General features: G+C 40.7%; 1 protein-coding gene across 4 annotated transcripts in view; it reads left to right on the top strand.

The window, feature by feature from the left end:
• Window positions 1–26,390, top strand: part of HOMER1 (homer scaffold protein 1) — a 78,550-nt gene that overhangs the window by 7,868 nt on the left and 44,292 nt on the right. For 3 of the 4 annotated variants that reach the window (XM_079995720.1, XM_079995719.1, XM_079995721.1), the window contains exons 2-3: window positions 20,648–20,804; window positions 24,998–25,129. In XM_079995720.1, the coding sequence (XP_079851846.1) occupies window positions 25,028–25,129 (102 nt within the window). In that variant the 5' untranslated portion in view covers window positions 20,648–20,804; window positions 24,998–25,027. Of the gene's footprint in view, window positions 1–20,525; window positions 20,805–24,997; window positions 25,130–26,390 lie in introns of those variants that run through there. The other variant, XM_079995718.1, reaches the window with a different exon arrangement.

Below are 26,390 nucleotides of genomic sequence, written 5' to 3'. Positions count from 1 at the left end.
TATAATACTCATAGTCATGGAATGGTGGTTGTTTTTATCTACTCTTATGCAAAAGCTATAATGAGCAGGCTTGATCATCTAGAGAATCTTCCATAGACTGTATGTATAAAAAGCCCAATACAAATGGAAGCAGATATCCACAACAAGTTGTGTGTTGAATTTTTCCTAAGCCTTTTTGGCACCTGGCTGCATTCCCATCAGTCATTGGGTTACTCTAATTTTGACTCAGGTATATATGATAGCCAGCTGCTACAGACATAACACTGCTGGCTAACATTTCATGTTTCTACAGAGTATATTAATGAAAGCTCTAAAATCATGTTACCAAAAAGGCCAGACTATATGTGATGGTGGCTCCTACTTGAGTTTAAAACCCAGAACTGCTCCAATTGCATATTTGTTGTTGTTTTTAAGTATTTATAGGCTACTTTTTGAGGTAGGGGAGCCTGAGATAGGGTTGTGGCTTAAGTGTGCATTAGTGTGGAGCACTGAGCTCTGTACTTTGCTTCCTGCAGCATCTCTTCCTCAAGTACTGTTTTCCTTGGCTAGACGTCTGTACCAGAAATGACAATACTCAGTTGGACAAAAATGTGCTTGGAATTAGGGACTGTTTCGGCCCCTTTTTCTTCTTAAAACCCATCCCTCTTTTCTATGTGATTGTGGGAGTATTATTTTTAAACACAAGGAGAGCTATCATTACTACCATGGCCCTTTCTTCTTACAAGGTGATGATAAAGATGCGCAGCCAAGCGCATGGTTTGCCTGCATATGTTTGTGACATTGTTACTGCTTCCCTCTTTGCCCACATTGAGTTAGCATGTGAAAAATGACAATCTGACCTATAGTTTATTAAATGTAACCCATAACTTACTAGGAGGTATCTCTATTGACATGTACTTAAATCACAGGTGTAGTGGCAAAAAAATGCAACTATTTATTGCCTTAGAGACAGAATGATGTTGAAGACTGGCAAATTATTGCAGTTTTAAATCTCTTCTTTTCATAGATTCCTGAAAAATTCTTAGTTGCAGACCTAGACTAGATAGTTATAATTTAGTACTGACATGTGCAGAAAAAGGACTTGTTTTCTTCAAAAGCAAGCATGAGCAGCATGGTTTGGCATGTGAAATTATTCTAACTGTTATCAGATGTTTGTCTCTCTTGTTGTTCCATTCATACGTAGTATTAAATTATCTGAAACTTCAGTTATCTAGGTGGCATTCTGAGTGCATAATCCTTTGTAAATAGCACTCCCATTTACTTGAACCTCTTATTTGAAATATCTGTCCTGTCCCAAAGGCAAGTAGTCCCCCTTTCCCTATGCATCTAAAGTGTAAAGTCTGGTAGAGAGAAAATAACAGAAGGAAGGAGTGCTCAGAGAGGCAAGGGCAGGGGCAGGTGGGTGTTTGCAAATGCATGGTGGGAGTTGGGGATGGAAATTGAGGACTAAGCAGTGGCTTCATTAAAGGGGGATTTGGCATAGGTGTTCTGGGGTGGAATTCCAGACCCAAGAAGCAATGTTGCAGAATGATTAGTTCTAGAGTTTACTGTGGAGAGATTGTTCAAATTCCTTCTTGGGCATAAAGGCTACTTCATGATCCTGAGTCACCCGTTCTCTATTTCTCAGGGCTGCTTTGAGGGAGGAAATGGTGTAAGTTGTATGTACAACACGCTTCGTATTGATTGTATTGACAAACAGTAATATGGAGTAAGGTGTCATCGGGGTCTTAGGGTGAAGGGCAAGCAATAAATAATTAAATGATGATGATGATGATACCCAGCTCTAAATGTAACATATGAATCAGGAAATGCCATGAAAGCCCTGGTTTGATGCCTGGACTCTGTGGTGGGCTGTTGAGGGCCAATAAACTGACTCTTAACCATGACAGCTGTCCAGACAATTAGTCAGTTGCCTGCTTTGGAAAGAGTGGGCTCCCCTCATAGAGCAGGCTTGTAGTCAGGGAATGTTCCTGGATCCATCTTTGTTACTAGAGGTCCAGCTGACCTCAGTGGCTAAAAGCGCCTTTTACCAGCTTTAGCTGGTTAGACAGCTGCTGACATTTTTGAACTGGATGGCCTAACCATTGTCATCCATACACTGATAAGCTCCAGGTTGGATTACTGAACTGTGCTGTATGTAGGACTGCCTTTGACGTTTGTTCAGAGGCTGCAGCTAGTGTTAAATGTGGCAGCTCAACTTTTCCCCAGAGTAGGGTATATCACCACCATATTACACCACTGCTGAAAGAATTGCACTGTAGCTACCAGACTAAGTTCAAAGTGGTAGTTTTGATATGTAGAGCCCTATACAGCTTGGACCAGGATACCTGAAAGATTGTCTCGCTGCTCATATATTCAGTCAATTATTGTGCTTTGCAGGAGAGGGCCTACTTACAGATGCATCTTATCAGGAGATCAGTTCTGTAAAATATAGGCATCTAGCCTTTAGTGTTGTGGCACCTACCCTTTGGAATTCCCTCCTGTTAAATATTAGACAGGAACCATCTCTGTTGCCTTTTCAGCGCATACTGAAAACCTTCTTCCAATAACCTTTTAAGTAGTGATCTTTCCTAGTTTGCATCTGTATTGGAGATGCGTTAGATGTGTCATCGTTTGTGTGTTTGCCTCCCTGGGTTCCTTTGGGAGAAAGGACAGGATATAAATTAATTAATATTAATATTATTAACAACAACAGAGAAGAAATGGTGGTTCAGAAGAACAGAACAACAAAGGCAGTTGAGACTGGCAGGGTAGATTACATTGTATCAGTTTTAGATTATTTCAGATTACAGTGGTACCTTGGTTTTTGAACGTCTCCGTTGATGAACATTTCGGTTTTTAACACCGTAAACCCGAAAGTAAATGTTTCAGTTTTTGAACACACCTGAGAAGTCGAACATGCCACATGGCTTCCACTGAGTGTGAGATCCTGAGGCCTCGCTATAGGCTATTGAATTTTTGGTTTTCAAACGTTTCAGAACTCAGAACAGTCTTCTGGAATGGATTACGTTCAAAAACCGAGGTACCACTGTATGATTATCCTTGGAATGGAAGCATGGGAAACCACTGTAGAGTTCATTATATGATTTTAAAATCTTTCAGCAGAATTTTGTCATATTCATTTGTTGCATTTAAACCACACAAACAAATATATTTGCAATCTCAAGTACAGTACCCATGTGGATTGGACCAGTCATTCATTTAGTACAGCATTCTGCTTCCCACAGTGACGAATCGTATGCCTCTACAATGATGGCCTGAAGAGAATAGCCCTTGCCAGGTGATTCCACATAGCCATTATGGCCAATAGCTATGGTTGGAACAATTCTTCATCAACTTATGGTCATAATCACATTTTGTTATTATGTGTGGTGTAAAGCAGGGGTGGAGAAACTTTTTGGTTGGATGGCCAGATGTTTATTTCCCACACCCCTGGGAGGCCAAATTTGGCAGGTAGGCAGGGCAGCCCACCTGTTGTAATGCTAAATCAACCACTCTGTGGCTTGTTTCCCTGTTCGGTTAAAAGAAGCGCTCAATAATCTTATGTAAGTGGATAGAGGATTTCAAGCAGCGTACATTGTTCACCAAAATAAAATCATAGCAATTATCCTAGCTTCATGGCTAAGTGAGGTTTTGAACCCAGGCTTCCCAGGCCCCTAGCCCAGCAGTCTTACCACTGAACCTGTACACTTGCAGTACCTCTATAAATCACAGTATAATAGAAAACTGCCCCGCCCCCTTGCAGCACCAAAAATGGTGTGTGCATCAGCGATCATGGACATGCCAATTGCACACAAGGGGGTCAGGTGCCTGTATAAGCAAATGTCCACCTTTTCTCACAACCATTTCAGCAAAAGAGAAATCTGGGTTCTTCCATTAATTTTCTCAGGAATTTCTAAAGTAAAAGCAAAGGGTTTACAAAAAAGACACACACCCCACCTCACTCAATGTGCCTGGACAAAATCCTTCTTCCTCTCTTTCTCACATGCAAGCATATTGAGGGAGGGAGGGAAGCAATAAATGAAACTGTGCACACTCAAAGAAGCAAACAACTTGGGTCTATTGCAGAAACCTCCCCATTGGATTTCACCTTCAGGGGCTTAGAGAGATTAAATTTTGTTTAAATTTTGCCTCCAGGGTGGTTTCTGAGAAAGAGAAACCTCCCTTGCTTTCTCTATGCTTGGGTTGCTGTTTTTAACTGTTTTAACTGTTTCCTTCCCTTGGAGACAGCGGGATCTACTGCTAATGATTTTTATGACAGGCTAAGCAGAAAAGACGGACAGAATCATCTCAGTCACTGGAAATGTATTGATATTATTGTGAGTGACAGGTCAAAGACTGGACCATGGCTTTGGAGGTTTGGAGAGGGGTCCAGAATCTTGGCAGAGCTATGCCCCACTTTGCACATAAGACAAACCGTCCCTGGTTTAATATAATGTTGTCAGAAAACTATTCTGTTATGAGCTCCTTGGAGGCAGAACTGTTAGCATTGAGAAAGTGTTCTAAGCTGCCCTGAGCCCATGGAATAGAGTGGGATATTTAATATAGTGGCCTCCTCTGCTAGGTGGCTGAGACACAGCCATTCACTTCAGTTTTACTTGCTGTTAACAGTGCCTCTAAATCCCCTGTTCTACGTTACTAAAACTGGTAAGAGATTGTGCTGGTGATGGAGAGGCAGGCCCTTAAGTGTAGACAATGTGTTCCATCATGTTCTTCATGGTATTGGTGCTCTCGCAGAGAACACCATCACACCTGCTGCTACTCTGCCAGTTGAAGATTAGAATTAAGGTTCCACTAGTAGAACAAAGGGACAGATTTTGTGTCGATTCAGGAACCCTTTCGCTTCGCTGCCTCTCCCTAATGCTTCAGAAGCATATGGGTTAAGTCTGACACACTTTTGACTTGAAGAGTCATGCCTGGGAAGAGGCATGAAATGCCATTACCATTGCTACTGTGAAATTTTAGAGTGGATGTTTAGTGAGTTTGATGTTAATCATTATGTGCTATTAAAGATGCCACACTCTGGCATCATAAAAGTTACTGTCTAAATAGATCTATGCAGATAGAAAATGGAAGAAGACACTGTTGAAGTAATGAAGACTACATCTGCTAGCAGTGTCATGGGAGCTGTGCACCTCTCTTGCAGAGGCAATATTTGTGTGCTTCCTCCTGGGCACACCGCAGAGTTGCTTTGTGTTGCTGATGCACAACCCAGTCACATGATTCAGTTCGTAGAGCAGTTGCTTTGCACTTGAAGCTGTGTCAGTTGCCAGGTTATCTCATGTCACAGCAATCCTGATTTACGATGTACTGAGTACTTACAAACCTTCCTGCATTATTCTCCTGCCTGAGAGCAGAAGCATGGAAGAGGTAGTCATAGTCTTGGAGTTGTTGAACACAGACCATGTCCTGGAATCTTCTGTTTGATAGAATACGGCACTGCCAGATTGTCAGGCCTTTTGCATAGACATGCTGTACATGAAATATATACAAATTGCTCTTGGCAGCAAGGTCATGCAGAGCCAATTCACATGATTAAACTGACATGTTGATATGTCTTGAATTCACCTTGTTGTGAATAAATTGTAATTTCTTATTGTTATTCATGTCCTACCACTTAAAGATGTCTTTTGCATGGTAACATAGATGATGAGTTGCGTACTGAATGTGCAGTAAAACAGTTGCACAATTTATTGCAAAGTACCAAATTGTATCAAACTAATTTAGTGTCCAGGTTTTGACATGTGGTCCCAAGTCAAACTGTATTATGGTTGCCGTAGGGAACCTGCTCTTTCCTTTTTAAACAGTGTGGAAGATTCTTTCACATGAAATGTCTATACTCAGTTGTTACTATAAACTTGTAGAGCTTCTTTGGGGGGGGAGGGGAAGCACAATTAATATGTTCCTGCCGTAGTAGGTTATCTAGAATACTGATAGGAGACTGTTGTCTAGAATACAACACCCAGCTGACACATTGTCATCAGAAAGCATTCCAGACCCTCAATCTCCCAGAACCCAGCAAGCCTTAAAAGTAGGAGAGCTAAGAGCTCGAAGACAGAGGGCATGTTGCAGCACCTGTAGAGGAGACGATGAGAATGATGAATGTGGAAGTGGAAGAGACGGGGAGGGGTGGCGATTCACTCGGGACAACGCCATTATCCAAGAGGCTGGGTTCTATAGCCTCTCTCTGTAAAGATTGAAATAAAATCAGAGGGTAAGAAACTTTTCCTTGTCTTTATACTTTCCTGGGCAACCAGCCGGGAGCTGCTGACAGAATCCTGACACCCTAATGGGAGCCAGCACAAGTCCAGCTAGTGTAACAGGGTTGCCCCATCACATTTCCCTGTGGCCCCGGAACAGCGCATGAGTGGGAGAAGATGGCAGATCATCTGTCATAGTTTGACATTGAATTCCTCCCTTTTCTCACTTGAATGACCAAGACTTAGCTCTGATAATGTCCTTTGGCATAACAGAACTGTCCATTTGGAACACGTGGATATAACTCTGCTACTGTCAATGCTGGTTAAAGCCACTGTGGCATTCCCAAACTATTTGTAATGGTCATTGCTAAATATACGCAAAACCACATGTTTTTAGTGATCCTTTGGATAAGCTGCAATGGAATATGCTTGACACCAGTTTTCATACTGGTGAATTTCATTAATTTAAATTGAGATTACTGGTGTGGTGTTGTAGATGGGATGATGGATGCAAGTTGCCTGGGTTAAAGTTCTTTCTTTTAGCCTTGAGTATAACTTGCTATCATTTACCACTCTTCTCTCTAATATTAAATATCTTGTTCAGACTTATTAGGCTAACAGTAAAGCACTTTTTGTATGCTATAAGAGCAGTGTTAGAAACTCAGATATACTGTATAGGTGCCAAATGGCTCCCTAAACCAAGTTTACACTCGCCAGAACAGAATGTCTAGTTGCTATTTTTGGACAAGATTGCTTTAAAGTCTTATATTTCAAAAGATGGACTAACTGTGACTGATTATCAGTTAAACATCTGGCTAGTTCAGCTGACAACCTTGAGCTAGTTGTATAACAACCTTCGAGAATTTAAGAAAAGTCACTTGATCCAGGGACAGTCCACATATAGAATGGCCTATTCCTACCTCTTAATGGTGATTCAGACCATTCATAATATAAAAATATTCTTCACAACTGTGAGCAGGAAAGTGGGGTGGGGTAAGTGAAAAGAAGCTACAACAATTAACTATAACATTGTCCAGTGCTCCTGCTCAGGCTGCATAGAAAAAGCATTTTGGTTCCTGAAATTCATCCTGATTGTGCAGATAAAATGTAACTGATAGAATTCTACAGGATGAGGCATTAGTCTGTGAAAACAGTCAAGATCCGAGGATCCCCAAGCAAGCACCTCCAGATAGTGGAGATGTCAGGTGCTATCCTGGTGCCCAGGCGTCTTCACTTGGTCAATAGGTGGAAATCTGAACACTATATATGATTATATTATATAGCAAGTGGGGACTCATGAAAATTAGCAATGCTTGGTAGGGGCTAGAATGATGGATACAGGCACACACATAGGTCCTTGGAAACAGTTGGCAGGGGGTGAAAAACCCTTCCAACACATGCTCACAAAGGAACACTCTCAGACAGACACCCCAGCTTATCTTTTAATTCCATTGTAGGTGCATAATGTAAAGAGGTACTAAGGGTATTGAGTTGGAGATCCTGCTCATTACTATAGGATTAGTGATTGCCTGAGCAAGACCAGCTGGATGTCATCCCTAAAGCAATAAGTGATTGTGGTATTTTGTTTTAGGGGAAGTATACACCAGGCCCCCCAGAATGTACTTTGTCTTAGGCAAAGCCTAGCCTAGAACCTTCCCTATGATAACTTTCTATGTGCACGGGATTCTTTTTGCATGAAGGGTGATTCAGTTAAATGAGCCAGCCCAGTCTATAGGTCTTTTTGGATCCCTCTGTGGGGAGAAAAATAGAAACCACAGAAAGGACACTGCTAAGCAGCAGGTGTTCTGCTTTTCATGGCAAGTCCCAAGACTCCTTTTCAGTTAGAAAAAAAGAAAAGAAAAAAGTGTATCTTGTAGTTTTGCTCTGACAACTCTGTCTTATTATAGGAAGTAACCTGTAGAAAACTCTGAAGCATAGAGAAGCTCACTAGGTTACTTCAGGATTGTTGCCTCTATTAGTAAACAAGTTCAAACATTAATTGTAAAATTTAAGAATTTTTTTTTATTTAGCTTGCCTACCTGATCTACTGGTACTATCTACTATATATTTAAAAATAAAAAACCCAGACTAGAATTATACATCAAATGTACATTTGCATAGTGACGCATGCAACTTGACTTCATTCAGTTGTATTCTAAATCTGGTGTGTTGTCTTCTCTAAAATAATACATCCGATTCTGGAATTTCCGTGATTCCTACTAAGGAAAGGTGATTTGATTCTTGGCGAAGACAAGGATGTACACATGGGGTTTTGTCTCTATATTGCCTTTTGAAGTTGTAGAATTTTACCATTTAAGTTAGTCAGAGTAAGCTAAGTTTTTTAGCAAAATGTTTATAAATATAAAATATAAAGCTTTTAAAATACAAATTTTAAATAAAACTCTCATACTGAAAAGCTAGCAGATTGTAAACTACATGGATACAGTAGTCTTTTTTCCATGTAATAATGCTGAACTTGACCTTTTAAGAGCTATAATGCTAGGCACCAGTTCTTGAGAAATAAAGAGCTTCAGATAAGCACTTGAAAAATAAATCTAAAATAAATGCTGTGAAGATAACAGAAGCACTGGAGCCTCCTAAAGCTGATTATAGCAGTAGGCCTGGTAGCTCCTTAATGCTAAGCACTATCAGCTATGGAAATTTCTCTTGCACTGTTTTGTTCTGGTATAGCAAGAATGCATTTAAACCAGATGTGTGTGCCTTCTGTTTAGGAACAGAACTATAGTTTTCATTTTCCTTTTAAACACACTGAAAACCCACAGCTGTCTCTCAGCAACTGCTTGCTGGTTGACACTGAAACGCATACGTAGTAAAAATACAACCAGAGCTACCTGTGCCAATTCTGGTATCTTTTAAAAGCTGAAGACATAATATGGGCTCCTCCTACCTTCAAGTTAATGAAGAAGGTATTATGGAAAAATACCGAGTTTTCAAAATGGAGTCTTCCACTTCCTGATTAAAAATGGCACTAGTATTGCAAAGGACTAGAACAGAAGATTACCTAATGCCACAATAGTTTTGTCAGGGTAGCTGTGTTGAACATTACTTTACTCTAAATATGCTAAAATCAAATCTGTATGCATCTAGACTCGGTAGGTGTTCTTGTAGTTTAGAAAGGCTTGCTGAAATCAAAATTGTTTTTTTTAAAAAACCTGTCACATGCACAGAATCTCAGTTCTTATTAGAAAAGAAGTGCAACTTGATTTGTTATTCTAAGTATATTATCTGTGGGGATAAAAACTTGTGCTACTAAGTGGTGGAAAAGATTAAGATTTGGATACTAAATTAAGAATCAACATCCCAGTCATAAAAGAAGACAATGGCTTGTTGAAGGAGATTGTTTCAGTGGTTCTCTGGCTCAAAGGCAGCATCTTTGGTGGTCACTGGAGTTTCTTTCTCCCATTCCATACCAAGCCTGGAGTATCAGCACCTGGAGGCTCATAAAAGCTGGAAGCAAACAAAGAGAGGTTTGCATCAAGGTTTGCTTCTCTGTGGGAGCAGGCCCCCCTTGTTGTTTCAGAGTATGCAGAACTCCTTCCAAAGGCAGCATCCCATGGGTGTTTTGATGGGGGCATGCAGGTGTCCCTTTCCTTCACACAAGAGAGGGGAGGAAGCCTGGCTTTTTAAAATCCCAAACTGGATATATATATATATATATATAAATCTGATTTTCATGCTTTGCCCTGTCTGTTCCTATTTATTCCCTTTTATTCCTCCAATAGAAAAAGAAGGCAATGTCCCTAGGCAAGCCCCTACATGTTCCAACTTCAAAATCTTATCCTAACCTTAATAGCTAGTTCTTTCATGGCAACTAATAGAAATTTCTCTCTCCTACACAAGAAAATGGTAAAGTGCTACAATAATTGTAGTTTGAAGTAGAAATATTGATGCTCTGTGTAGCATCAATTGTGGTGTGTCTGGGGGAACAGGGCTAGACAATGGAAGCTCTGGGTAGTGGACTGTCTGGGGCTGGATAGTAAAGGTGTTCTACATTCTAAATGTTTGTCTATATCCTGCAGAAAGCACATTCCAAACAATTGTTAAAGTTTTCTAGTCTTGATAGTGCTAAATAGCTTATTATCCTGTAAGAAAGTGATTGAGTTTAATAAAGGTTTAGTACAATTCAGAAGTCTCAGTGGGATCACTGAGACTTAATTGCTTAATTGTTTTTGTTTAAATGTGGTGATTTCAATTGCAGTTTGGTACACCTAGTATCATCTAGATGAGTGTCCCTCTTTGTCTTTGTATATGTGCATTGAGAACAGTTCCATATCCAAGGTTTTGGGGCATATCATTGAATTGATGGAAGAATGTGATAGTGTCTGAGGTAGAAATTGCAATTAATGCTTTTGAAGAGCAGACATTACTGAAATGATAGTGTTTACACAACTGGTTATTTCAAAGTAATACTGTGACAACAACTCCACTTTTAAACTTGCTACTGCTAACATCAGTGTATTTAACTTTTGGAGAACAATTAAGTTAACTTCAGCTAATAAGTAACAGCCCTCTGCAAAGTAGTTGTGCACAGAAAGAAGTACAATGAACCCTCCTAAAAGTAGACTATAAAATAAATAATGCAACAGGTTTTTACTCACTACTATCCTTAGAATTAAGTTTGTGCAGCAGACCTCTTTTCCCTACTGTCTCTGAACAATGGCAAATTAAACCTACTGGAGAATGTGAAAAATTATTGGATTAACCTGATTCGTAAATAATGTGTAGATGAGCTTTAAGATGCAGGTGGTGAAGTTCATTGTTCATGCCCTTATTTTAAGCCGAAGAAGAGTGGTCTTGAGCTCTCAAAAGCTTTCAGAGTCACCATCTGGAACTGGCTCAGCAAAAGGTGCTGTAGTACCTAATGGCTCATCAAGAGCTTTATTCCACCAAGTGACAGGCTCATTGAGACAATCTTTCCAGCATTTATTCATTTTTGTCTGTATGTTAGAATACATACATATAAGATTTTTTAAAATCTACATTTATAACAGAAGTTACCAATTTTTGTAGTCTTGCAGGCACATCTGGAATTTTAGAGAGTACAGTGGGCATCATCCCTTTCTTTGCTTTTCTCCCCACTTTCCATAGTGTTACAGATAAAACAGGGACAGTCGGAGAGAAAGAGAGTCCACATACATATTCTTTTGATTCTCATGAATCTGCCTGATTTTACACCATGAACTTCAAAACACCATCAAATTAAAGCTTACCTTGGTAGACTACAGAGTAAAATTGTACTTCTTGTTATTGTCATCACCACAAAAACGTTGATCAAAGGCATGTATCTCAATGATACATTTTTTAAACATAGGGTGACAATAGAATCACCAGCAAATTGGAGAACACTTGTGTGGAAAAGTGGTGGCCTATTTAATAGTGGCAGTTTTGAGAAGATCCTTTGTAAAAATTGAGTACCCATGCCTGCACTGGGTGGGTTTTTTTAAGAGAGGTGATTAGTGATGGGAAGAGTAGGGTAAAGAACCCATTAAAAATAATGCCATTTCAAGAGGATCCAGTTTACTGAATAAGATGTACGTGTGTTCATGTGTGTGTGTGTGTGCTCTTTCTCTCGGTGGCATGCCTCTTTCTCTGCCTTGGTGGCTCCTGTTTTCCTCCCTCTCCCCAGTCTCCCAGATTACTGCCCTTTCCACACTTTTCCTCCTACCCTTGGTTGCTGCACAATCTCTCCAGCTGCTCAGGTGTTAACCTGTGCTTTGATGAGCACACAAAGCTGAATGAGGGCTGTGGGAAAGAGTGTTACTCTTACTCCTTTAGCTCTGTACTTTTTATGGTTGGGGATGTGGAAGGTAACCACTTTCCCCAACTTATGACAAAGGGAGCAATGGCAGGGGGTGGTGCTTAGAGGCTTTGTGGGCACTATGTTGGAACCCTAGCTTTATACTGAGTCAGGGCATTGTCTACTTGAACAATATCTATAGTGTTCCTGGCAGTTATTATCTAGAGTTTGGACTAATGTCCTTCCCAGTCCTATTGCATGAGATGCTTTAACAGGAAATACCATGGATTCTGGGATCATTATATATTTAAAGTATGTAGTTCTCTCTAGACCAGGGGTCAGCAACCTTTTTCAGCCATGGGCCGGTCCCTCAGCCCGTGTGGTGGGCCAGACTATATTTTGAAAAATAATAATGAATTCCTATGCCCCACAAATAACCCAGAGATACATTTTAAATAAAAGGACACATTCTACTCATGTAAAAACATGCTGATTCCCAGACAGTCCGTGGGCTGGATTGAGAAGGCGATCTGGCCCACAGGCCTTACGTTGCCTACCCTTGCTCTAGACTCCTTTTTACCCCAAAGGAACCAATGTGAATTAGACTTGGTAGCTCTCAAGCTAAACATGTATCTCCTCCAGATATCTTTTGAAATCTAGTTAGCTCTGAATCTGAGTGTACATTAAACTTGCTAATTTACCTACAGCCCCTAAAGGGATGGAGATTTGTGCCTTTATATGGAAAGATTTGACAATGAAAATGTCTTCCCCACCATACATTCAGAACCAAAAGGACATTTCCCCCTGTTCCGGGTTCATATTGTGTCCTGCCCCATGTGGTGGCCTAGTTATCAAAAGAAATAGATTCATAGCTATTCCAGGGGTAACTCAAGTCACAAGCCAGTTCTGAAAAACTGGTCTCCATGAGTGGTGAAATCATCCATAGCAAATTCTAATATCAGGAACCAACTCAACAATCTCTCCTAGAAAAAGTCTGTGGCAAGTGATCCTGAGTTTATCAAGAAACAATATTCTCTGCATTTTTAGGTTCTAGTGCATCAGTAAAGCTCTGGAGATTATGAAAAGATGAAGGCAGTTCTAGCTTCCGCCATGCTGGTGCCCTCCAGATATTTTGAGCCCAAAACATCTGGACGTTCCCAGTATGAGGGACACTAGTATATTCTTCAAGTAAATACAATAGCTAGGCACATAAAAAAAAAGGTTTGTCATATTGGCCATAAGGAAGAACTTGAAAATCCACAGTTGGACAAAACCTATACGTATTATGACTAGTGTATCACATCTAGGATTTTGCATAGCTGACCTCATGGCTAAAGTATCCAACACAATGCTTGTACCTTTTTGTTTTTCCTTGATTTCTACCCCATAACCACTGCTTTGTACAACTTCTTGTGACAATTTTTGTTTTTGTGAGAATTTGGTGCCCAACTGAATTTTAGAATAGTTAAGCAACAACTTCTAAGTTTCAGATCTCTTAACTGTATAATTTTAATGAGGCTCCCAACTAGTGGTGTTTTTTAAACACTTTAAAATTGAGTGATTTTCTTCATAAGGGGCAGTTTAAAGCTGGCAAGATTGCCAAACACTTTTCACAGAATCAGGAATAGAATATGTTTAGTGATTGGGTTGTTGACTGGAGTGCTAATCTAAGCAAGGTCTCAACATATATTTTAATCAACTAAAATTCTTTAAGGACTGGTAGCAGAATTGTTTTTCCCATTTAAATTTGAGTGGGTACTGTATTGGTGTGAAATGCATAGCAGAGTGCAGCTGTAAATGAATTTAGGCCTTTTGATTGGCTTTAAGGTTGACTTGCCAATTGAATATACCTTATATTTGTTGCTAGTCTTCCTTTAAATATCACTATCAAATGTTGCTTTTAAAACTGTCATGTCAGATGTCCTTGGTGCATTCCATATAAGATAGCATGTTATACACGCACACCATAAGAGGAGAAAACGAGTGCATGATACAGATGCCTGGGTCACAATGACCTTAACTGAGAAGCATATTGTCTACTGTTTTGTTTAGCCTGTTATCTAAGGTGGATTTTTTTGTGGGCATTACTTTACATTGCTTGGCTTGAGATGAAATTTTATAGGCATGGCGAAGTGTAGTAGGCTGTGACATATTTGCAATGTGTTTACACTACCAAGCACATGTAGCAGCTGCTTCCATCTGTGTTCGCCACACAATTTCCCCACTCATTTTAAAACGGTTTGCTAAAATACCCCATGGCTTAATATTTTGTAGGGAGCAGAACTTGCTAAAGAAGCAACAGCACAGCTTTCCTTGTTTTCAGTGCTGAAAATATGTGTGACATAAAAATGGCTACCCCTCGGTGGGTATTTTGGCTGCAGGGTGCCCATCTTTTTCCTAGTTTCTCAATGAGAACAACAGCTTACACATATCAGTGAATTCAGTATATTCCAGTAGTTAGTCTTGCTTCTCCTCCCATGTTTCAGGTGGACTGCTTGGCCTTTAAAAGAGAGGTGCATTTTGATTGACTCTAGTGAGGACTCTTCCAGGTTGGTTCAGCTGCTTTAAATATTTATGCTTGTCTTCTTCACCCTAACTTTTTCACTAGGTTTTTTCCCTTTGTGCCTTCTCTACTGATGAAGCATTATAATGCATTGCATTTTTTAAAAAAAGCCTACTCATTTTATCCACTGTGAAAGAAGAGCAGTATAAACGTAAGCCACAATATTGCCATCTTTGTCACCCAGCTACTAGACTTGGATAGAGTGTAGCTTCATGAATAGACTTTTCCACCCTCCCCACTTCTTTGAGCAGTGAGAAAGGAAAGAACACTGGGAACTTATGGAGTTTCTGTAACGCTGGCTTAATTTACAATTACACAAATAGTGTGTGAGAATAAGCAACAGGCACACCTGCAAGGCAGCAAATCACATCCCCACATCAGAATCCCCAGAAAGAGATCCTGAGGCACATGTGCCATCCACTACTTTCTTGCTTTCTCTGCTTCCACCTGTTTCCAAATTGCTAGAAATGCTATTTCTCCAAATATGCACCCCCACTTTATGCACACACATGCATGTGCACATAAGCAGGGATGCCCAAAGTGTTCAGTGCAGAGTTCTGTTCAAATTCCACCCATCTACCATGGTGTGCATGTTAAAAATCAGGGAGTGGATAGTTTAAATCAGGGGTCAGCAAGGTTTATCTTGCCTGGGCCAGATCGGTCCTGCATAGAGCCCTCCATGGGCTGGATCACGTGTGCGAGTGCATGAACCCGTGTGCCCGCATTTTCTGTGTCTGCACATGTGCGCCCGCGATTTTCAGTGTCTGCGTCTGCGCAGACGTGATTTTGGGAGTCTGCGGAAGTGAGTCCTGCTCCGCGCTGGTTTAGCACAGTGCATGTGCAGGCAGCTCAGTTTGGGGGCAGCTTGTGGGCCTGTCAAAAGACTTCCACGGGGTGCTTCTGGCCCATGGGCCTTAGGTTGCTGACCCCTGGTTTAAATACATATTTACAGTGGTACCTCGGATTACATAGGCTTCAGGTTACAGACTCCGCTAACCCAGAAATACTACCTCGGGTTAAGAACTTTGCTTCAGGATGAGAACAGAAATTGTGCAGTGGCAGCAGGAGGCCCCATTAGCTAAAGCGGTGCTTTAGGTTTAGAACAGTTTCAGGTTAAGAACAGACCTCCAGAATGAATTAAGTACTTAACCTGAGGTACTTCTGTATAGTATTACAAGGTGGTCCAAGACCTGCTTTTAAAAAAATCCCCATATTCTCCCTCACACCCCTGCCCTGCCCAGTATGGTTGCTCTAGGAAAGGGTTAAGGAGTAAACCCTACACAAATCCAGAGTGGAGTCCCTAAGACAGTTGGATGGAATCTTGTATGCCTCCTTCTGGCAACTCCTGCAGCCAAGCTGGTGCCTAATGTATTGCTCTACTTCCCTTTGGACCACATCAGCAGAATGAACAGGGGTTGTTATCATCTAGGCAACCCTGGACCTCCATACACGCTGCCCAGAGAGGTCACTTCTGTGTAGCTAACATAGCAAAAACTATGGGAGGCAGTTACGTGTTACCGGTCTCTGCAGGCACAGGAGGTGCTGTGATTCTCCAGCGGTTTGCCTTCACCCCCAGAGGCACACTCCATTGTCTCTTGATACATGTGGATGTCAACAATCAATGGCATATTTAAATATGCATTTCTGCATGGACTTTGAATAAAATCAGATTAATGCAGAAGTAGGATGGCACAGACTGAGGAATGATCACATACAGAAGTGACATGAACCAGATATAGACACATCTGTCCACCCCTACAGATACACTGTAACAGAAGAGTGAGTGGAAAAATGACTGAAAGCCATGGAGCGTGATGGAATGCTGGGTGGAGTCAGAGTGACTGACAGGTGGAGGGTGTCTGAGAATTACAGTTGAAGTGGAGTTGTGAGAAAGTGTATGAAAGCAGAGGTAAAAAGTAAGGATAGCCATAAAGAGGAAAATTGGTAATTTTAGATTAGGCTATACCAGTAAATATACAGTGTTCTTCTGTACTATCTATGGTAACTCAATAGGTTGTGGTGGCAGGTATTGTGAGGGTCTTAAAGGGAAGTTAGTGAACTAGATGTTTGAACTAATTACTTCCAGGGACCTGAGCCTTGTCACACACACCTTTTCCTGGAGATGGTGTGATAGGTCACCTCCCCCAAATTCTGACTTTCCCTTTGCCAAACAAGAGAGGTCTCAATATAAAGAAACAATGAACTCCCATAAAAAAGCACCAACCAATCATTAAGGATTATTAGCCAGTGATCTACTAACAAAAAAGAATTATTAGGTCAGTGATAGTGGTGCTTGCTAATTCCTTCTCACCCTATCCTTAAATGGTGGGAGGAATTCACTCAAATACCATTTTTTTGTATCAGGCTTTTAAGTATTTTAAAGAGTTATTTCTTACCTTAATGTTCAAGGCTGAGCATTTTAAGAAAATGATTCCAAGTTCCAAAAGTGACTTTACTAGAATTAAAATTAATTAAATGAATTAATTTACTTGATGACTCTTGGGGTTCCTTTCAACTCTATAATTCTGTGCTCTTCTCACTACTGTTTAAGTCAGGGGTAGACAACAAGAGGCCCATGGGGGTCATTTAACCGGCCCATGAGTCGCCCCCAAACTGAGATGCCCACTCGACGAGTCCCCGTGCACTGCGCTAAACTGGCACAGCATGTTGCGGGGACTCGCTTCCACGGCGCTGGAAATTGCGTCTGTGCATGCGCAGACGCCGGAAATCGCAGGGGGGCATGCGCAATCCAGCCCACGGAAGGATCTCTACTGGATTGAACCGGCCCAGGTGAGGTAAACCTTGCCGACCCCTGGTTTAAGTCTTCTCTGTGCCCTTATTTCCTCTGTCTCCTAAACCTTTTCCATCCTGTTTCTCCTTAATTATAGATAGTGTCATCAATGTACATAGCACCATCCATCTTAAGGAGAAGTTACCCAAAGTGAACACAATAATCCAGCTTTATCTTTACTAATGCCAAACAGTGTGGAAGTATTTGAGGCTTCTCTTAGTATAACCCTAGATAGCACTCTGGCTCCTTCAGTGCAAATGGAAATGGGAAAAATCAGCCCAACCAGCCACCCACTCTGGGTTGGCGATAATCCTATTAGGAGAACAGGAGATGAGACTAGATGGTGCCTGCTGGTTGTGTTGGCGTTTTTTCTTTATAATTTTTCTTTAAAATATGTCTGTTCAGTTACATCACAGTTGTATTTCAAAAATGGAAACTACACAAGCAGAAAAAGCTACAAGGAGGCTCAAAGGATCTTTGGCATGGTTTACTGCTTAAAGGTAAAGGTAAAGGGACCCCTGACCATTAGGTCCAGTCGCGGACGACTCTGGGGTTGTGGCGCTCATCTCGCTTTACTGGCCAAGGGAGCCGGCGTACAGCTTCCGGGTCATGTGGCCAGCATGACTAAGCCACTTCTGGCGAACCAGAGCAGCGCATGGAAACGCTGTTTACCTTCCCGCCGGAGCGGTACCTATTTATCTACTTGCACTTTGACGTGCTTTCGAACTGCTAGGTTGGCAGGAGCTGGGATCGAACAACGGGAGCTCACCCCATTGCGGGGATTCTAACTACCGATCTTCTGATCGGCAAGCCCTAGGCTCTGTGGTTTAACCCACAGCGCCACCCGTGTCCCAGTTTACTGCTTACTACTGGCATGCCTGGAGTGCCTGGAGTGCTCTGGTCCATGAGGTCACGAAGAGTCTGACACGACTAAACGACTAAACAACAACAACACTGGTCAAAAAAACTACTTCATTTTTCATCTCTCCAAAGTCAATCCAAATGAGATGGTATGAAACTGGGGCTGTAGCTAGGGTGGGAAATGAGGCTTAATGGAGCATCTGAATCTTGATGGGACCCGCCCCTTAGGGGAAAAAAGGGATGGAGGCAAAGTGCCTCAGCCCCCAGGAGCTGGCATTTACACTGCAGAACTTGCATGCAACTCTTGTGGGACTCCTTCCATGGCAGTGGTGTGTGGTCAGTGGACCAAGGGGACAAAGCTAGTCCCTTAAATGTTTCCCTGGTGTCTCCTTCCCAGAGCCCAGAAAGCTTCAGCCTGCCTTAGGGAAAGAGGTGCAGTGCTCACAGGCATGACATCACAGTGTCCCCCCCCCCCCCAAATCACCCTTGGAAGCTGTCACCTTTGGCCCTAACTCTTTCCTAAGAAAAATTTCAATGCACACCACTGTTCTGTGGAGAGGCTCACCTAGTACATACTCAGCTATTTTTTTACTCTGGCTCCTTCTGGCAAAAACCTTTCTATTTTATCAGGCCTGTTAAGGATGTTAGATTTGAGCCTGCCATTTTTAATTAGAATTTTGATTTTTATGCAAATTGTATTTTCTATTCTTAGTAGTGAAGGGTACATATACATTTTGTAACTAAATAAAAATACCTTGGGTAGGATGAAGGGGAAGAAAGGTTCCCTCTGGTATTGCTAATGTTTGGAGACAGTGATTGAAGAATGCAGAAAGCCCCTGCCAAGAAACCTGGTTTTTACTTTTGCTTTGTGTGTACAAGCATGTTTCAGGGTGGTAAATGTTAAGCCTTGTTGTGGCAGCTGTTGTAGCAGCTCTCAGTGGTTAGGATATTGTTGCGAAATATTAAAATAACTTTGTTATGAAGTGTAGAAGGAAGTGAACTGTGAAAATATGATATAACAGGAGTCAGATGGCATTTACCTAAGAGTTACCTCTAATTTGTGAAGACATACAATGTGAAGTAGCTGAACTAGTAAATAAATTATGCCACATCACTAAAATAAGAGGCTATAAGAAGATAGCCAATGTAATACCAGCTTTTTAAAAAAGAATGAGACAGGATCCAGAAAATTGCAGACCTATCTCTCCCCTACGTAATTAGAGAATGGTGCTAAAGTCTTCAGATTGTTAATTACAATTGCAGTTCAGTAGTAGAACACTGAAGAGTAGCTACTAGATAACATCAGCAATGCTAGACAGTCCATATGGAAAAAAATATTTCCATCTTTTAAACTTTAGAAATGTAAAGGATTGAACCTGGAAGAGAAAAAACTGGTAGCATTAATACTCTAGTTTAGATCTTTTAAATGTACAAAGTTACATAAGTCATTTATTTACACACAATCCTATGAAGTTGGCTGGTGGACATTCTGCCCTTGTCTTAGGCTATCCAATGAGTTTTGTGACTTAGAGATTTGATCTAAGGGATTAAATCACATATAGGGCACTTTATTTGATATTTCATTGATTAACTATTCAATACTATAAACAATTCTCTGCTATCACTTTCAAATTGCTCCTGTTGTGCAGATTCTCCTCAAGTGCAAGCAGCAAGCCCCTAGCCTTGACTAACTTTGATGTCCAAACTAGCGCATTGTTTCTGTCCAAACAAGCCAGGTTTGGGAAGCCAAGGACAAACCTTAGCTTAGCATCATGACTTGTTTGGAGAGAAGCAAACCATTTTGTACAGAGTGCTAGATTCCTGATCACAGCGACACGATTATTGAATTAATGAATTCATTGGTGTTAATGGACAGCTAAGATTCTGTACTTTTTTTTTTAGGCAGACATAAGCAGATATTTTATACATGCCTCAACAGCCATAATATTAGATTGTGAGATAAAGGCTAAAAGAGGCAGTAGTTGTGATCTACCATGTGAAGCATTTGACAGGAAAGCAACAAATATTTTTCAGTAAGTCATAGCTCATAATATCTAGGGCTTCTAGAATTTTAAGAAAAGGATGAGAAAAGTCCTCTCACTAGGTTTCGCTCAATGGAAGAAAATCACACTTCTATTATTGACAGTTAGTGTTAAAGAGGTTGACAGATGGAGAATGAGGGAGGGGGAGGTGGTGTATCAGTAGTGCCTCTATATTTAGATATGCCTCCTTTATCTGACTGTACAGCTGGCCACTCAATTTATTTTAAAGGACTTGTGCTTCCCTTTCCTGTGAGTACTTTTCATGTGCTTCACAGATATATCCTACTCCATGCACGCAAGCCTGTGGGGGCCAAGTACATTACTCATGCAAAGTGAAGTTCATAGGGGCCAATGGATGGAATATCCAAATGACTTGTGTACAACCATATTGCGTCCAAATCAGATTCATCACTTTTACTTTCTGCCCTTCAGGGAGCAACCCATCTACAGCACCCGAGCTCATGTCTTCCAGATTGACCCTAACACGAAGAAGAACTGGGTTCCCACCAGCAAGCATGCTGTTACTGTGTCCTACTTCTATGACAGCACAAGAAATGTCTATAGGATAATCAGCTTGGATGGCTCAAAGGTAAGCTATCTGACAGTTTAAACTCAGGTAAACTTCTACATTTAATCTGTGTGTCTCCCCCCCCCCCTTTTAACGTTACTGAAAAGTGATGCAAAATGAGAACATCACTCTTGGAACTTAACATACAATATAATTCTTTATTAATGTTTGAAGTTTGTCGAGAATCCTGTTTGGGGACTTCTTGTTTCCTTGACTTCTCTGTCTCTCAATTCACTGTAAAGGAGGAAAAAGGCTAAAAGGAATTCTGCTTGGAGTATATATCTTTAGTCCTAAGTAATATGGCAGATATTATGTTGAGTAGTTTTATTTTTTTATTAATATTAATGTAGAAATCCATTTTCCACCAGAAAATCTAGTCTTATTTTCCCTGTGTGCCAGAATGTCAAAACGTCTGTACTAAACATAACACTGCATATTGAGGAATGTTCTAATGTTTCATTTAATCAATCTGTTCAACAGTTGATCCATTTACTAAAATTTGATTGCTACCCAATGGTCAGGGGTCCCTTTACCTTTACCTTTACCTTTTACCCTGGGCTCCATTGGGAGAAACGGCAGGATATATGTTAAATAAGTAGGTAGATAGATAGATAGATAGATAGATATGCTGATAATATTGAATGTGAAGATTTCAAGTCTAAATTACTATTTGGAAATCAACAGCTTGATTATTCCAACTGGCATTTTCTCTCCCTCTGAATCTTCTTAAAATCCTGACATGGTTCAAATATATTTTATCTTAGGTAAATTGGTTCATCAATGTGTTTAGATTACATTATCCAAAACTCATCCTTCCTGACTAGAGTTAAAAAAAAAAAAGCTTCAAGGAAAAGGCCAACTTCCTGCATACTTGTGCAGAAAATACAGATTATGTCACCCAAGTTCATGGTGTAACATAAGCAAAAGAAAAATGGAGGTCCCTGCCCCAAAGGAGTTCACAATCTAAATTTTGATAGCAGGAGAGACAATAGAATACTATTAAAACATCTGCATTGTTTGCTCTGTGGTGGAAAAAGTTTTTTTCTTTTAAAAAAATGGCATTTTGCTAATTGCCCTATAATTGTTGGGGCTGGGGTGCCTAAAGATGTGCTGATTTCATGATCAGCCACTTAGAAACTCCAGCTGCCTGGCCTCCAGTATTATGAGCAGTTTGTATTCTTGGAGTAAATCAGTCTGCTAATTCATTAAGCAAACTAGTTGATGTCAATATGCAAAGCAGATATGGATGCTGTATGATTTATTTCAAACAATAAAAGACCATGTAATTTTTCTATTGTATCCTGTTGGTTAAGGCACAAAGTAAACTTCTGATAATATTTCCACTGCCATTCAGTTTCATTCATGCTGTAGTGGACTCTTGCAGACATCAGAATAAACATGCAGTGTTTCATGTAAGGATTCAGTTTGCACAATTATCTAGCACCACCAACTGGATGATTTAAATGTAGAAAGCTAAAATATTCCTTCATTTTTCGACAACTATATGGTACCAATTCCTCATCTGGATGAAAGGCAGCTGCCGCCAATGCAAAAAATATGAACCTTTGACCTAGGCATTTTAATTAGGATTTCATTGGCTTCAGCGTCATTTGTATCTTTTGAAAACCTATTCCTTGGAATGAGCCGCAATTTAAAGTTACTGAGGTTTGAATGAGTATTTCTTTCTCCAGTTTTGCTGAGTGGCAGATTTCAAGCTGCTGTGGTAAGTCTCAATTTCTAATCCCAGGGAAGATGACCTTTGGATTCAGGAACTGATCTGACTACAGGTGTCAAACTTCCCATGGCCCTGATCTAAATTCAGAGCTAATTATTGCTTTAAAATGAACCTTCTCCAGTTTCTGATCAGTAGTTTACTAGAACAAAGTGCATAGATAGCATATTTTTTGAAAAACCTGAAAAACACAGAATAGAGTTTATGGCACCTACTTGCTAACTAGGTTTCGTTAACCTAGACTTCTGAAATAAATTAAATGTGGAGTATTATTGCTATCTTGTTCTTGACTTTTGCGCAACAGTTTCATCCAAAGAGTCACATACAAGAGCACATTACAGAACTTCATGTGATGCATAAGATCTGTGGATTGAATCACTCAACATTTCAAACAACTGTAGGAGAGCTCAAAGTTGAAGATGTGGGACTATTTAACTCTATCCTGATCTTACTACCCAAAGCTGCTATTAGCCCAGCAGAGGGGGGAGGTGCTGCAACTTTTTCTTCCTTTGGAGCTAGTGGCTGCTATGTGATGAGACAGTTTAAGTGACCCTCACTCAGTCCCACAAGCTTTGATCCAATTTGGAGTTTTCCTGTGGTTGCTTTAAATTGTAAGGAAAACTGTGTTTTGGAAAACTGAATTACAGATTTTCTGTGGAATGTACAGTTTCACTCCTCTATACAGTGGTACCTCGGGTTACATACGCTTCAGGTTACAGACTCCGCTAACCCAGAAATATTACCTCAGGTTAAGAACTTTGCTTTAGGTTGAGAACAGAAATCGTGTAGTGGCGGCGCGGCTGCAGCAGGAGGCCCCATTAGCTAAAGTGGTGCTTCAGGTTAAGAACACTTTCAGGTTAAGAACGGATCTCCGGAACGAATTAAGTACTTAACCTGAGGTACCACTGTATAGCCATTTTTAAAACTAATGCAGCATGTTTCAAAGCCCCTCTTAACAATGCCTTTTTGGTGCATACCAGCAGAAGAAACAAACCTTCCAATACAAACTCCTCCCTTTCTACACACAGTTGCACATGGTGCTTTGATGTTACAGCAATTGTTGAAGGGAAGCACAACATTCCTGATTGCCTGTTCAGTCTCTTAAAACAATGATAATCCCAGTAAGCTTTTTCAGGAAGGCTGCTAATAGCAAACCTCGCCATGTGAATTAAGCAATAACATGCTCTCTGAATCTTATCTGATGACTGTTTCTGCCACCTCAGCAGGTGTTTTTTTTATTATTTAAAGGCTATAATCTTGTGCCCAATTAACTGGGAGCAAGCCTTGTTGAATTTAATGGAAATTACTTCTGAGTAGACATGAACACGATTGTGCTGCACCAGATGTGTTTCTGCCAATCCTGTGCTAGCTTCCTAATTTTAAGGAGGTGCTATCTGTCAAACCTGATGGGTTTGTAATTCTATGACTTCAATATCTCCAACATTTTTAGTGTAGTGATGCTGTCATACAACAGGCTAATAGAGAGTGAAGACTCTTTCAAGAGGATTGGTCTCAACCATACATAAAAGCCTTAATCACGATTTTTAAGGGTGACACAATGGCTTACTCATTAGTGCACTTTCTAAAAGCTGTACTTGGAATTGATTGCAGTCTTCATTGTAAATAAAAAGAGTGCACTTGATTGTGCCTTTCTAAATTTTTAACATTTTCCATTTTCTAGTTTTCTGAATGCCATCTGGATATAAACATTTACCTGCTTCAGAGGTACAGGCTTTGATTTTTCCAAAGTCTCTGGCTATTTAGGGACTTGTAAGGGAATAGAGTGATGTGTCCACTGCAGATCTAGCTGCTTCCAAGTCTAACTAGCAATAACCTGGAGTAAGGCTAGAGACCTGTCAGCAAATAACTGTAATGAGAAAAGGTTCCTAAGAGAATATCCCCAGGATAGCGAGTTCAGGGGAGTTTGGGTAGAAAAAAAGGTAGCTTGCTCTGCCTCTTTCAGTTGCTGCTGTTAGCCTATCTCTGAAAAAACTCCTCTGGGGAATGGTTGCATAGCTTTTCACCTCCCACATTTTATCTCTGTTAATCCTATGGGGGGAAAGATTCTGTCATTATTACACCCATTTAACAAAGGGGTGGGCAGGGCTGTGGATGAAGGTGTCCCCGTTTTTTAATTAAATTTTAATTAAAGGCTAGGATAACAACAGAAAAAGCGCAGCATGCAAGGCAAAAAACCCGAGGGTGAGCACAGCTCTCTCCAGTTTTCCAAAAGTGGGTCTAGCATCATTCTCAAATTTTGAGTCTTCCATTCTGCCCTCTTTACAATTACTCTGAGAGCAAGCAGGAACTGGAATCCATAGCTGGATCTACACTGATATGTTAATCACTAACAAAATTCCACCTTCTCCCTCTTCAGGTTGCTGTTCAACATGCGAAGCTGACTCCTGGCCCATGACGTTAAGGGAAGCTTTATGAGTATATTATTTTGTTATTTCATAACTTCTTCTTTTCTTTTTTGCAGGCAATAATAAACAGCACCATCACTCCCAACATGACATTCACTAAAACATCACAGAAGTTTGGTCAGTGGGCAGATAGCAGAGCAAATACTGTTTATGGCTTGGGATTTTCCTCTGAACACCATCTCTCAAAAGTAAGTAAAAGGCAAGGTAATATCTCAACATGGTCTTGAAGTGTTGGCTAGTGTGTGTCTGCAAAGATGCCTCCCTACCCCTGCCCTGGAGGAAGACTCATCAAGGAAACCATAAGTTGCCACTATATTCCTCCAATTCATAACAGCAAAAGCAAAATAATTGCAGGTTTGGGAAGAATAATGCCATATAAACATTAATTCTCAAATTTATTCTTTTGCCCTTTTAATATTTTACTATGCCAAAGGCTGAAATAGATTTTTTTTAGCCTATAAAAAGTTACTAAAACTACTAAAGCCATCAATCATGAATTTGCAGAACCCTTGATACCAAAACTAATCCTGGGCTTCTTGTTAGGCAGAGTGAGGCAGCTGCCTTAGGTAGCAAGTGCTGGGTGGTGCAGGAAGTAGCAGCAAGACATTGGATTTGCATGGGCCTGCCCTGAAGCCCATAAATGAGCTTGCTGCCCTCATGGGCAGTGGAAGATGCTTGACCCATCACTAGAGTCAAACCAAGATACAACTGCCATTCTGCTTAGTTTCTTTACATGGAATGGGGTGAGTGTCATCATGTTGTTTGCCAAATGACCAAAACCCACTCAACATTCAAAGTCCTTAAACTTTGTTCAGGATTGGACTTGGCAGCACTTCTCCGTGTGCATTACCTGTTTTGGGTTGAGACTGCTCTCATCCAGTCTTACAGTTATATAACCTGATGGAGAAGGTGAACCTTATGTGTTGGGTTGGAGTCAGTACAAGTTACATTGGCCAATGAGTGGTTTCCTTGAATTGACCAAACCAGCGGCACTGAGGACCATAATTCATGATTTCTGCTTTGGTTGGCTTGCTTTCATTTTATGATGGTAAGACCCAAGCTGGAGAAGAGGCAAATAGTGAGCTACATGGTCAGAGCACTGATATTGTCTTCCTCAGCTCTCCATATAATCTTGTTAGAAGGGTTTACATTCACTTTTAAAGTGGTATGGGATCTCAAATGGAGGACACCCTATTAAAACCGTACTTGACTATTCTAGTGAACATTTGCCCAGTCCCACAGTTCACACTCCCCCTTCCAGCTGAGAACCTACAGTGGCCATGGTAACAGAGCTGTCTTTGGTGCAAGAGAGATTTGGCAGTGGGCACTTAATAAGTCAGGGTTTAACCCCAATAGTGCTATAGTGTAGCTTGAGCTCTAGGAATACAGGGAGCTGCATTTATACTAGATCATATTGTTTGCCATCTAGCTCAATATAGTCTGCTCTGT

This window comes from Podarcis cretensis, assembly GCF_951804945.1.
Source record: "Podarcis cretensis genome assembly, chromosome: 11".
Classification (NCBI taxonomy): Eukaryota; Metazoa; Chordata; class Lepidosauria; order Squamata; family Lacertidae; genus Podarcis; species Podarcis cretensis.
Note: the sequence above shows the minus strand (reverse complement) of the source record. Positions and strands in the feature narration are given on the sequence as shown.